Below are 12,391 nucleotides of genomic sequence, written 5' to 3' on the forward strand. Positions count from 1 at the left end.
GGCTGACTGTACTTCTGCTGTTTCCTGCCAGGAGTTTACTCACTGACTCTGCTCCTCACCCTTTTCTCCAGGACTTGGTTTTTATGCAGGCTTGATGTTTAAAGCAGAAAATCGTTGCTTTTTAAAGGGGAAGAGTAGTTACACAACTCTTGGAACACTAGGTTACCATTTGTTAAACATGTTTGGCCATGCATCACATGCAAACCCATGTGTGTTTGGGTTTGCAAGTCATTTATCTATCTGATGTACCAGTTCACAGGACAGAAAATGACTTTGAGAAAATTAAGAGAATCTACCACATTGGATTTTCTAGTGGCTGGAAAGCAAAAGGTCAAACTAGGTGCTGATGAAGTACTTCTCTGCAGAGAGTTTACACAGCTAAAGAGTGCACTTTCTTATGCCATTTCAGTGCTGAAGTGAAAATATACAGTGTGCACACCAGTAATAATATAGTACGGATAAGGACAGAAACCACGCATCAAAAATGGCCTGGTATCACACAGTTTATACTTAAGGGTCTTGTATGCTGCATGAAAAGCGAATGCAGTTTTTCGTACACAGTAAAGGAAAAACCCTGAAATTGCTTCTTGCCTCACTGAAGCAAAATGCAGGAATGTTACACACACTCTCAGTTTTGCTGTTGCATAGGTAGGTATCGGTCTTCTAAAATATTTCAGTATCAGTTACTCTTACCCTCTTGCAGCTCCTTGCAGAGATGTTTCTGGTTTTCAAGTTTATATTCAGAGGAGTTGGTGATGCAAACCATCAGGTTCTTAGAGAAGAAAATTGGGGATAAAAATTTGTGATGTGCACCAGAAATGTATGTTGGCCTTATTAGTAATGAACAGCCACTACACCACAGCACTGGAAGCGTGCAGAGTGCTGCTCTCCAGCTACTGACCGACCTCTGGAAGTGCTCAAGTGGTCTGATGAGATAGCATGGCTGAAGGTTTTATCATTCAACTTCTGGAAACACGGGTCTGTTGACATAAAACGGCATGTTTTCAATGTAGTTTATAATTCTACTGTCATTCATGCGAAAGAACTTAGATTTCCTTGGTGCGGTCTGAAAAACTGACACCCTTTATGCTGAAAAACTGTATAAAATGTGTAGGGGTTGAGAACAAGTGAAGAGTCACCCTAAATTGGCAATTTTTCACTTCAAATTACCTTCTGTAGTTTTTGTTGTGCCTGTACTTCTGCAAATAGCTAATACAAAAAAGGCTGATCTCAGTTCTATACACAGTTCCCTTGAAAAGAAAGGCCACTGGCTCAAAAGCACACTGGTTTTTCCTCCCCCCAGCTTGTACTGACCTGCAAGAGTAACTTACTGAATTGAGTGTGCTCCATAGGTACTGTGTAAGTACACCTAAAATAACTTGCTTAATGCAATAAATAAATATCTTGCTGTAGCCATTGCTCAGGTTGATCATTTTATGACTTTTTCTTTTAAACTTCAAATTCCATTATTTTTACTACGAACTGCGGTACATAAGCAGTATCTACTTACTACAGAGGTAACTAGTTTTTAAAATCAAAATATTAAGGTACTCTGATAGTCAAAGAGGCTTAAAAATTATGACCTTCTAATGTTTCACATTCTGCTCAGGCAATGAAAAACATGTATAGGCATTGTAAATGAAAAGCTGCCACTTTGAACTATATTAAAGATAATGAAATTATACTCTCCTTTTGTTCCATAATAAATTATCCTGTCCTGCTGCCTTTCAGCTGTACAAGAGTGGGCAGTGAGTGCATCCCTAAGCCCCAGCTAGCTGACTCTCTGATGCCCTACAGGGAATCCCAGAGCAGGGCTGTGTGGGACACTGAAGGTATCCACCAGTGAGTGACTTGCACAGTTCCAGCTTGGAGCTCTTTGCATTTCAGGAAAGGAGATCGGCAGCACTGACAACTGCTTACCTTTTTTTTAAAAAAAAAAACAAAACAACAAACCAAAAACTGGAGAGGTCTGTACAGTAGCATTGCATCAGCTCCAAAATTTATTTTGACGGTGTGCTGTGAATCAGATAGGTATGCTTTTGCAATAATTTAACTTTATCCACTTAACTGGGATGCAAATCAAGGTTATTGAAAAACCAGAATGGCTTTAGGCTTTTATGAGTGAGCGAGTGGCAATCTGCCTGGGTCTTGCCAGACACAGCAGTGCTTCAGCAGGCGTTCCACCTTTTGCAGGAGCCCCTGTTTGCAACAGGAATGAACTCAGAGAAGCTTAAGTAAAATTTACAGGGCTAATCCATCATGAGGACCTCTAACACCGAGTCTCCAGTTTTCTGAGGGGGCCTGAGATGTTACTGGAGCTGACTGGCAAGTTGGAGCACAGTAGCTGCATTGGCTGTCTCAGGCCAGACCACCTCCCCCCCAACCTGTGTATCTGTTAGTCAAACCAAACCCAGGCTTAGAGAACATCTTCATCTCCACTTCCTGGATGTGGCATTTTAGTGTTTTTACACCCATGAATGCCGGCTAGACCAAAGCAAGCTTACTTAGGTAGTGGCCAAGGTGTCCTTCAGAAGCTCTGACCTTCCACGCTGTTTAGCTCATCCGCTCGAGCTGCTGCCTACCTGCTAAACGCAAAGGCGTCTCAGCCTTCCACGGGAATATTCAAGTGCTTTTGCCCCAACCTGGGTCATTTTTAGAGGAACCATTCTGGAAAATGGTGTGGAAGGAGACATGTCTATGCATGATGATCCGATGCCTACAACACAGGGGGTCCTGCTAACAGCAGGCAGGTGATTAAAAACAAGCAGCATAAGAGGAGCAATGAGAACAGCACTGCATCAGTAGTTCACCCCTCCTTCCCACTCTATCCAGTTAGTGAGGCAGTAAGAAGACTTAAGTAGTAACAGCACAGCTACAACGGACACACAAAGCTGAAATCACTATAGAAAAGTGAACTACACTGGATGTGTTGGGGCACAGCACCCAGCAGGTCTCCTTGAAGTAAGTACTGAAGAGCAGCAGCAGCGGGAAGGGTCATGCCCACAGCCCTATCTGTGCCAGGAAGAGCCACCACCGAGCTCTCCAGGAAGCACATTTGTTTTCCCAATGACAACTGGTCAGGCCATTGACCTCTTCATTTCCTACTTCTCACAAGCTGTTTATGGCAAAATGAATGCCAAAAGGAAGCAGGACCTGACTAAAAAGCAGCCCCAAGTTGAGTGTGTTTAATGCTTAGCATTTGCTGCCACTTGCAAATTAAATTAGCACCAAAGCACCTAAGTTCCCCTTTGGTATCACCACAGGGCCCTTCCTGTGAGGCAAGGAAGAGAAAACTGCTGGCTTGCTTACACATACCAAGCCTTTGTCAAAAGGTGTTGACTCTTTTAGCTACATGACCATTAGCCAACCAGTAAAGAGGAAAATGAGCGATACCTTTGCTCCACAGCTTCATTGCCATTCCCTCCCAGCACCAGCACAGAGATAACACGTGGTAGAGCATGACCAGAGGGGTCATGCTGGAAGGAAGCTGGTCATCTTAGTGACATAGAGGTGAGCACCTTCCTGAGGAACAAAATACTGAACCACAGAGGTCTGGAGTCAAGTTCCAGCAAACACCTGCCACCTCTGCCCTGGAAAGGGCTGGTTTTGGCTGAATGTTCATCAGTGCTACAGTATTGACACCTGCCTGATTGCCTCACATCATTTTAATCAAACAGTAGCTACAGGAGGGATCTAACTACACACAGGCACTGCCAATTCACCGAGACCACACTGCCAGCTTAGCACCTAAGACAAGAAAATGTTAAAGAACAGTGCTTCTACCACAACTCAAAAAACCCCCCAAAACCAAACCAAACAACCCAACAAAAACCAAACCCCAAACCAAAACCACCCAAAACCCAGCTCACCAGTTACTTGAATTTACTCAAGATTTATGCTTTAAGTTTAGAGGAGTCGGACTGGTCATCCTTGTGGGTTCCCCAAACCTCTTTCTACACCCATTCTGCATGTGAAGGATACAAGTTCCCTACTCCAAGTTTGTTGCATTAAGACAACTCTCATTGCCCCAGAGCTTTAATTGCGGTTTAAGTTATAAACTAAGAACTAGGTATCCTTATTACCATGCAGAAATTAAATTACATTCTAGCAAGAAGGCATTCACTGTGGCCATGGACAATAAACACACCAAACATTTTATTTAATAAATTTTATTTATGCAAAGCCAATTCAAAAGTGTTGTGTAAAAGTGAAAAGCTCTTTGTACATATTAATAAAAACTTCATTTTTTTTTTTTTCTTTTTGCGCACTTTCTGTGTGGGAAGAGTGAGGATTTGGCTGTTTTATTTACAGGAAGCCACTAAGTTTGTTTAAAAATATAAACATACATATTAAGTCATTCTTATTTTCCCTAAAAGCTAATTGCTGTACAGTATATAATAGCTCAAAGTGCCCCAAGAACCTAGGGTATCCCATGACAACTTGACTATACATGCTTTTCGTGCCCAATTAAGAATATTCTGGTTTTGATGTAATGCTTCTGCCCAGTGCTGGGTTTTTGGGGTTTTTTTGGGGGGAAGGGGAGGGTTGTGGGGGGTTTGGTTTTTTTTAGGGGCTTTTTTTTTTTTAAATATATACAGTAGTCAAATTATATCACTGTCACATCCAGTATTTCCTCAAGGAAGAAAAATTACGTTCCTTGACCCTCCAATTCAGCTGCTGCTATATCTGGTTCTTCATCATTGTAAATGTTTTCTGCCTGAAGACACAAAATATTGCATTACAAGTAGTAGACACAATTGTTTTTAAACAATCTTCTACACTTTATAAAGAAAAAACATTCTAATACCCAGAAGGCACAGATATGATCCCCTACTTAAAGGGACCCTCTCCCTGCATTTTCTTAAAGGGCAGCCAAATTTAGGAATGTGCACACAGTGGCTAAACTTCAGCAGTTGTCTTCTCACATTGTTTTTATTTCATCAGCATAAGCATTAGCCATTTAACCAGTAGCCTTGCTATTAACATGTTATTTGGACTTACTTAAATCTCAGTCTGAACACACAAAACAAGTTAAAGAACAGGTATAAAAAACCAAAAGCCTGACCTGTGCCATACATTTAAGTCTGTTACTTTTTTTTTTTTTAACTTAAATTATTCCTGAGCTACTTTATTCGACATTTATAAGATAACTGATCAAATCCCTGTAATGGAAAAGAATATGAACTAACTCGTGAGTTAAAAGGCATCTTGCTTCACAGTCACCATGGAGGGGAAGAGAGGGAAGAGTAAGTCTTGGCTGGTATTGAATATAAGTTCACAACTGCCACATTTATTCTTAGTATTAATTAAGACTTGGCTAAGAATTAGCTAGCAGCTGCAGTCATTCAGGTAAGTTTTAGTCTTTGTTGTCTTTTGAAAGTCTTACTCTGCAGTCAAGCAGTGTAAGAAGTACAGGGGACAGACTACTTTCCGTCATGGAAGGCACAAGCTGCCCTAGGAAGAACAAGCCATTTCAGTTTCATTTATGCAACAAACTTCAGAGCAGCTCTAGAGCTGCTGTGACACTCACCATTTGCCATATCTGCATTATGTTGTCCTCCGATACAGAACAGATTACCCAAGGCTCATTAGGATTCCAGCTGAAGTCTGAAATTTTGGCAGTGTGTCCTCCATGAATAAACTGTTAAAAAACCCAGAAGCTTCAGTAAGCCATTGCATCTCTAGAGAGCAATCTGTTAAACCCAAGATTCAGGAGTTAAATTCATCATGCTGATGACTACACAAGGAGGAGAAACTTGCTACTAGGGATTCACAAAACAGACGTAAAGAAGGTGTGTGTGAAAACAGTGCGTTCCATTCACTGCTTATGGACTCAGCTGCAACTGCTGGGACAGCACTTCAGATGACAGTTCATATTCTTATAGCAACAACTGACTGACATCCTCAAAATGGTGCTACTTCACACAAGGCTGGGCTGTGAAATCCAGCCGTATTTTATATCCCTTACCTCAGCTAATCATATGAGCACTTCCACAGTTACACAAGAAATGGGGACACCAAGCTACAAACATTTGTAATTGTTTCCTAAGGAAGCAAAACAAAACATAAGCCTTTGTACTTTCTCCATCGGTAAGATGAGCTATATGGGACCTAACCGGTCTAATGAAAGATTAAACAATTTCAGGCCTCAGCTTTACACACTTTCAGTTATAGAAGAGTACTGACAAGCACATGGCTGAACTCTAAATATGTTCAGCAATAAAGATGTGTAAACCACGTCCAGGAGAGCTTTGAAAAAAATCACTACCTCCAGAATTGAGCAGACAAAGCCTACAGCAAGTCAGAGCATTGGACTGAAAACTGAGGAGGTGAAAAGATTGATGAACTGCTGCAGTTTTAGTAGCAGAGTCACAGGGCATCACACTGCCATGCAGCCTGTCAGCAGACTGAAACCTGAACAGAAGCGTACCAGCAGCTCAGGAGGCCCATCTTCTGCGTCCTCTGCAGATTGCTCTTCTCCAATTTTACTGTAAGAAAGTAGTTTATACTTTTTATTAATAATGAAAATTGCATCCTATGTAATCTTAACAGTTCCCAGTCTTAGTTTCCAGTACTTGCTTTTGCTATTGGTTTTTCTAACTAACAAATAAATTTAAGTCTTGGGAATAAAGTATCAACTGAAATAGAATCCAACTTGTAAAGCACTTCAAGGCAGAAATCACTTATTACTAAAGACAACAGAAAACAATTTTATCAGCAAAAAATCCTCACAGAGAAGTAACATAAGAGGTACCGTGCTGCTTCTACCGTATACCTGAAGGACCAGGTCCTAGTTAAGCAAGCAAGGAAGGCTAGAGAACAGCACAAATCAAGCCTACCAAATAAAGTAGGTCTGCAGCCTTTTTTCTTTTCCCCAACCATCTGTTCATATACAGTAAAATAAAGGAATTGCTCTTCACCTCAGATCCCATACATTAAGCCGACGGTCAGTACCACTCGAAGCAAGAATTGTTTCATTATGAGGTGACCAGTGAACCTATTGAAAGAAAACGACTGGAGCAGTTACTCATTTCTAAAGCATATCCTTAATAACCAGCACCTGGCCACTAATTTTCAACAACTATACTCAATAAATCAGTTTCTTCCAAGACAAAGATATCCTGTAGCTCAAACAGAGTGCTTTAAACTCTCAAAATTTCTCTAATTGAACAGCCAACGTTATTTCACTGTTACAGATTTTACCTTATCATGAAATTGTCTAAAATTCACTGTTGCTTGCCCCTACTAAACAGGCAGAGTTCACAATATTAGATTTGAACCCAAGTCCTCTCTACAGCAGGACATTTTAAAATCTTCTACTTTTACTAAAGGTACTTGCAAACTCCCAGTTATCTTTTTAGCAGTAAGCTGTTGACTACTTGCTTCAGAGTCAAGTGGGGAAAGGCAGATAGAAACTATGTGGTACTGTCTGTGTTTGTTGAACCAATTCACTATGTAACGCTCAACAAACTTATTTATTGTGGTTGGTCACCACATGAAAATCTACACGTTCTTTTCCAAGTCAGCACTCTTCTAGCTTCTTCTACAGCTTGTGAGAAAAGTTTACCCACCTGAAAAATTTCATCTTTATGAGACTCAAAAGAGTGGAGTTTCAATTTTAAGTTTCGAAGATCCCACAGAGCCACTGTCTGGGAGAAGTAAGAAGAAAATGTTTTTAGTATAATGGCTTTAGAACTATCTACATGTAGAATACTTAGGAACTTAAAGAATACACAAGTAAAAACCTTGTCAGCAGAACCAGTCGCTAGAATGAACTCGCTGTAAGGATTGAAGGACAGACAGTTGACCTCGGCTGTGTGAGCATCCACAGAATGACTTGGCTTGGACGTGGTGTTAGATCTTGTGTCCCAACTGTTGCGATGAAGGGTTTGGGGGAGGGGCAGGGAGGAGAGAGCGAGAGCAAACAAACGTAAGTTTTCATGAGAGGTTCTTTTTCACTACACTTACACATTAGTTTAAGAAACTACATTATTACCAAGCCTAAGTCTGAAGCTGCAGTTTTTATTCTGTGAACTTGCAGTATTTTGTGCCTCTTGTACATGAGCAGTTTGCACCAGGAAGCTGACAGACATATTAATTACATCTTATTTTCAAATGATGTGAACACATTAAATGACATGCAGATTTCAGTGATTGTGCAGCATTAATACAGTTGATTGCACTAAAGAGCTACAGGAGATCATTCCAGAATTCAGATTTTTTTTATCCAAGGACTGTGGACTGGTCCCCTGACAGCACAGAGCAGGCACTATCCAAAAACTGCTTAACCTCAACTTACATCATCAGCTTCTGATCATCCGCCACGGATCCAAACAGAGATTCGTGGAGCAGATGCCACGCCACGTCTTCTACTACTGCGGAGTGCCCAGTGAAGATGGCTTTCGCATCAACGATTTTGCCTTCTTTTGGTCCAGCACTTACATCCCATAAACACACAGTCTGTAAATAAGAGCCATATTCTATTGTTATGCAGACTCTTGACTGTATTAAGTTTCAACTAAATAAATAAATAAATAATCACATTCTACATATAAAGAGATGACACTCCTGAAGCAGTTCTTCATTCTTGAAAAGGAACACTTAGCTCACTTCTGGCATGTTAAGTTATCCAGCACTTTCCTAAAAATTCAAGGGCCAAGGACTATTTATAAGGTCGCAAAAGCAATTTACACTTTTAAAGCCCACAAATAAATGCATAAGCTATTAGTTCAATTGGTCTTTGATAGTCTTTTTAATTCATGATCTCAGACCCAAGCCAGTTTAAAGGGTTGTTATACAACATTTTTTTTCCAGCAAACAACTGTAAAAATACTCTGTTCTTACTTCATCGAGAACATTACAAAGAACTGGTTGTTGATTATAGCCTAAAGCCAAGTGACAGCCTTTAGAAATACAATTACAATATGTGAGAGCTTCCCCACAGAACAATATAAAGCTGCACTAACCCAGTTTTTCTCTAATTATCTACTACAGCATAAATTAGGAGGGGTTGTTTTTTATTTTTTTAAATAGGGGAAAAGATGTGGTTTTTACATGATCATCTGATGCACTGAGAAGATGCCCACTCAAATTTGAGTTCCATGATAAGCCATAGCCTTCCTTCTGGTGCCCTCTTAATCTAAGGTCAGGATTACACTCTCCACTTGGGTCTGAAAGAGAGGAAATTCCTTCCATTTAGTTTCACCTTGCACATCAATCCGTAAGAGCATCATTATCACCCAAGAGCTTTGTTTCCACTGCAATAATCATATTTCATACATCAGCATCTTAGGAAGAGTGCTGTTTCTACCAAGATTCTCTTAGGATATTGAGCATAAACCAGGCACTTACAGTCACTGAAGATATGGGCCTTCTTATTCGGATTCCAGAGCCCATCACCTCTCCTCCAAATTACACTTAAAAGTTTACCCCTAAATGACAAGAGGCATTTTGCTTAACTTCAAGGACACACCTGGTTTTGAAGGATGTTTAGTGTAGTCAAACACCAATACATCAGCAGACGGTGTTTTTGTAGCAATGATGCAGGGATTCTGCGGCATGTAACGAGCACGGTTTACTTCACCTTCATGGTTAATTTTAATCTCCGTTTCAATTTTGCCAGTCACAGATCCAAAGCCACCAAACTCTGTCAGAAAAAGGTCAGTTTATCACATCAACTATTTTAAACAGGTGAAACAGGATTTCATACCATCTCCCCCACAGCAAGAAACAGTGGTAAGCATCTTATCATAATACAATAAAGCCTATGAAAGACTAGCACCATGTGATGTGACAGCATTAGCACTTTAGATATTTTGAATCCTCTACGATACAAACTCTCCGAGAGCTTTAGCCTCTAGTTGAGGTAGATGCATATCAGTTTTCAGCACAACTGATGGAGCTGGTAGAAATGCTAGTAGGGATTGTATATCATGTTGTTACCCAAGTTCTTCTGAAATAAGAATCTTCCTCTTTTTAGTCACAATGAATGATCTAGAATTAGTGTGGACTGGTAAGTATGTCAGCTTTAGTATTTAAGAGAAAGTTAGAACACCATTAGAACAGTTTCTGCTAAAACATAATCTAAGAATGCATGCATGCTCACCTCCCTTCTCACTGTCATACTGCGAAGTATCAAACTGATCATCGTTGGGAATCTGGACTCTGGCAACAACCAGGTGGTTCTGTTCATCAGATGTGTGTGTTCCCAAAACCAGCCAGTGCAGAGCATAATCCTTTCCTTCTGGCCTGTTTAGGATAATAAACGCATGGAATGTAGTTACGCACTGAGTTCCAGAAGTCTGATAGATAGGAGAGCATCAACTACACAAGATCCAAACTTCTCCAGGGAGCTAGAGAAAGAGAGACTCGCGCAAGAGATCCTTTGTCACAAGAGACTCGTGCAATGAGGTGAACTAGGCTCTGACAGAAGCAAGCCAAAGAGACAACCAGCAAGGCTAGAGTGACAATACAAGTCCAGTAAACGTTACCACTGGGACAAGGACAATTGCCACAAGGGACAATTTCAATTTGCACAGTAGTTAAAGGTGACACTAATACTTACTTCTGTCTTTAATTCCCCCAGCAGTCACACAGTATTGATTTAGAAAACAATCAATATGACTTACTATAAAACACAAATACCGAGGACAAGTGGCAACCTATTTTAGTTACTTCTTTTAGAAGCTTTTACCAGTTATTACTTTATTTTAGAAGCTGATTTTTAAACACTGCGCAAATCCCAGCTAACTAGAATCAAATTTCTTTTCTGGTGGTTAAATGCAACATTTAGTATTAAGTGAAAGGCTGGATGGAGAGTGCCACTAATCACTGAAAAGAAAATCTGAACAGCCAAAACCAAGCAACTTCTTCATTCTTGAAAGCAACAAAGTAATTATGCTGTCTGAATCCAAGCAAACTGGAATCATTTGGGCAATCAAACCACCACAGGTATTACTACACCATGCCCAAGGCATCAGCATACATTTTTGAGGGGAAATGAAAAATATGAAACAAAACAAAAAACACACAATGCACACACACTTACTTGCATCAGGAACAGGCGTCCCATCATGTCAGGTGCCATACAAAGAGACAGTCCTTGCCTTAAATGGCTTACATATTTTGACACTGGATAATTGGAAATACCAGGTTTTAAACTGAATATTAATTCAATCTGCAAAATATGAGGCAAGCAGAAGTGTTCCTCACAGGGGCTCCACACCCTCAGATCCCCACTTCATTTTCTCCATGCCATGACTAGTTGGTTCATATCTCTCAACATCCTCCCCAAACATGCTGGTATATAAAATTAAGTGATCACCTAACCACCAAGTATAACATCACACAGGCAAGGGGGAATTTTAAAGAGACCATCCTCTGATTATTGCATGAACTTTACACATAAGACAATTTAAATCCTAACTGTATCCAGTTTACAACACGAGGGACCCAGTCCTTGTCCACTACCTCAATGGAGCCCTGAGTGGTTACTGCAACAATTTCAGCTCTACAGTAGCTGACACATGAACAGAATCTATCCCCATCTTCAAAATTCTTTAAGAAATTAACCAGTGAGCCCACAATTTTCAGGTGGAGGTAGAAGAATAGGAAAGTTAAAGTATGTGAAGTCAGCATGAGCCAGGGATAGAACCAGGACGTGAAACACCAGTCTTGGAACAATATCATCTTAAATAAGTCCAAACTTAAAACAAACAAAATTGGAGACAGATACTATAGCTTCTACAGAACAGTAATCTGTAGTGCAGGAGGAAAAACAGTCTTGAAGAAAAAGCTAATTTAGTACATAGATTTATCTGATCAGAATTAAATATAGAAGAGTGTTAGGTCTCTTATATATCAACAAATTGAGAAATATTTCTCTTCTCACATCTCATGACATCTTCTGCTAGGCTAAATGCTGTCAAGCATCAACTTATGACATTTTTCCCTAAGGCTTCTGCATACCCAAAGGGTTTTTAAAGTTGTAAGCGAAATAAAGCGTTACAACCTCACAAAGAGGAGTCTAACTCAAATTATTCTTGTCTTGTGTGGCTTTTATCCTCCAGTTACTTAGCAGACATGGTTAACAGAGACAGAACGTGCAGTGGAACAAGCAACTGCATAGAGCCTCAGCTCGAACTTCGCAAACTAAACACATCAGCAGCTGAGCCCTGTGCCTCCCTGGCACCTTCCAGGCCTCTCTTCCCTTCTCTCACCTGGTCACATCAGGCAACCATTGCACGGTGAGGCTGGGCCACTCCAGAGCATGTGTCATCACCAGGTCGTACAAGAAGGGCGTGTTTTTCTTCCAGATCTTGTACTCCTCGCTGATGACGCGCTCCTCCACCGTGTCCTCCAGCACTGCGGGAGGGGAGAGAGATGAACCAGG

At 40.6% G+C, this 12,391-nt stretch overlaps 1 protein-coding gene across 1 annotated transcript; it reads right to left on the reverse strand.

Moving 5' to 3' along the window:
- Positions 1–4,267: 4,267 nt before the first annotated feature.
- On the reverse strand, positions 4,268–12,373 carry LOC104520872 (histone-binding protein RBBP7). The gene is made up of 12 exons (XM_010162681.2): positions 12,219–12,373; positions 10,106–10,248; positions 9,473–9,646; positions 9,055–9,170; positions 8,300–8,460; positions 7,746–7,872; positions 7,572–7,649; positions 6,921–6,997; positions 6,431–6,488; positions 5,531–5,641; positions 4,575–4,717; positions 4,268–4,498 (listed from the first exon to the last, which is right to left on the reverse strand). Exons 1-11 carry the CDS (start codon positions 12,275–12,277, stop codon positions 4,649–4,651), a joined length of 1,173 nt encoding a protein of 390 aa, XP_010160983.1. The 5' UTR covers positions 12,278–12,373; the 3' UTR covers positions 4,268–4,498; positions 4,575–4,648.
- Between the last annotated feature and the right edge of the window lie 18 nt (positions 12,374–12,391).

This window comes from Antrostomus carolinensis, unplaced genomic scaffold, assembly GCF_000700745.2.
Source record: "Antrostomus carolinensis isolate BGI_N321 unplaced genomic scaffold, ASM70074v2 scaffold16302, whole genome shotgun sequence".
NCBI classification, from domain to species: domain Eukaryota; kingdom Metazoa; phylum Chordata; class Aves; order Caprimulgiformes; family Caprimulgidae; genus Antrostomus; species Antrostomus carolinensis.

Coding starts and splice junctions, on each gene's coding strand:
- LOC104520872 (XM_010162681.2), bottom strand. CDS start 12,277: ATGACACATGCTCTGGAGTGGCCCAGCCTCACCGTGCAATGGTTGCCT. Junction 9,647..10,105: donor GTATGACAGTGAGAAGGGAG/GTGAGCATGCAT, acceptor TTTTTCTGACAG/AGTTTGGTGGCTTTGGATCT. Junction 9,171..9,472: donor TAAACATCCTTCAAAACCAG/GTGTGTCCTTGA, acceptor CCTCTCTTTCAG/ACCCAAGTGGAGAGTGTAAT.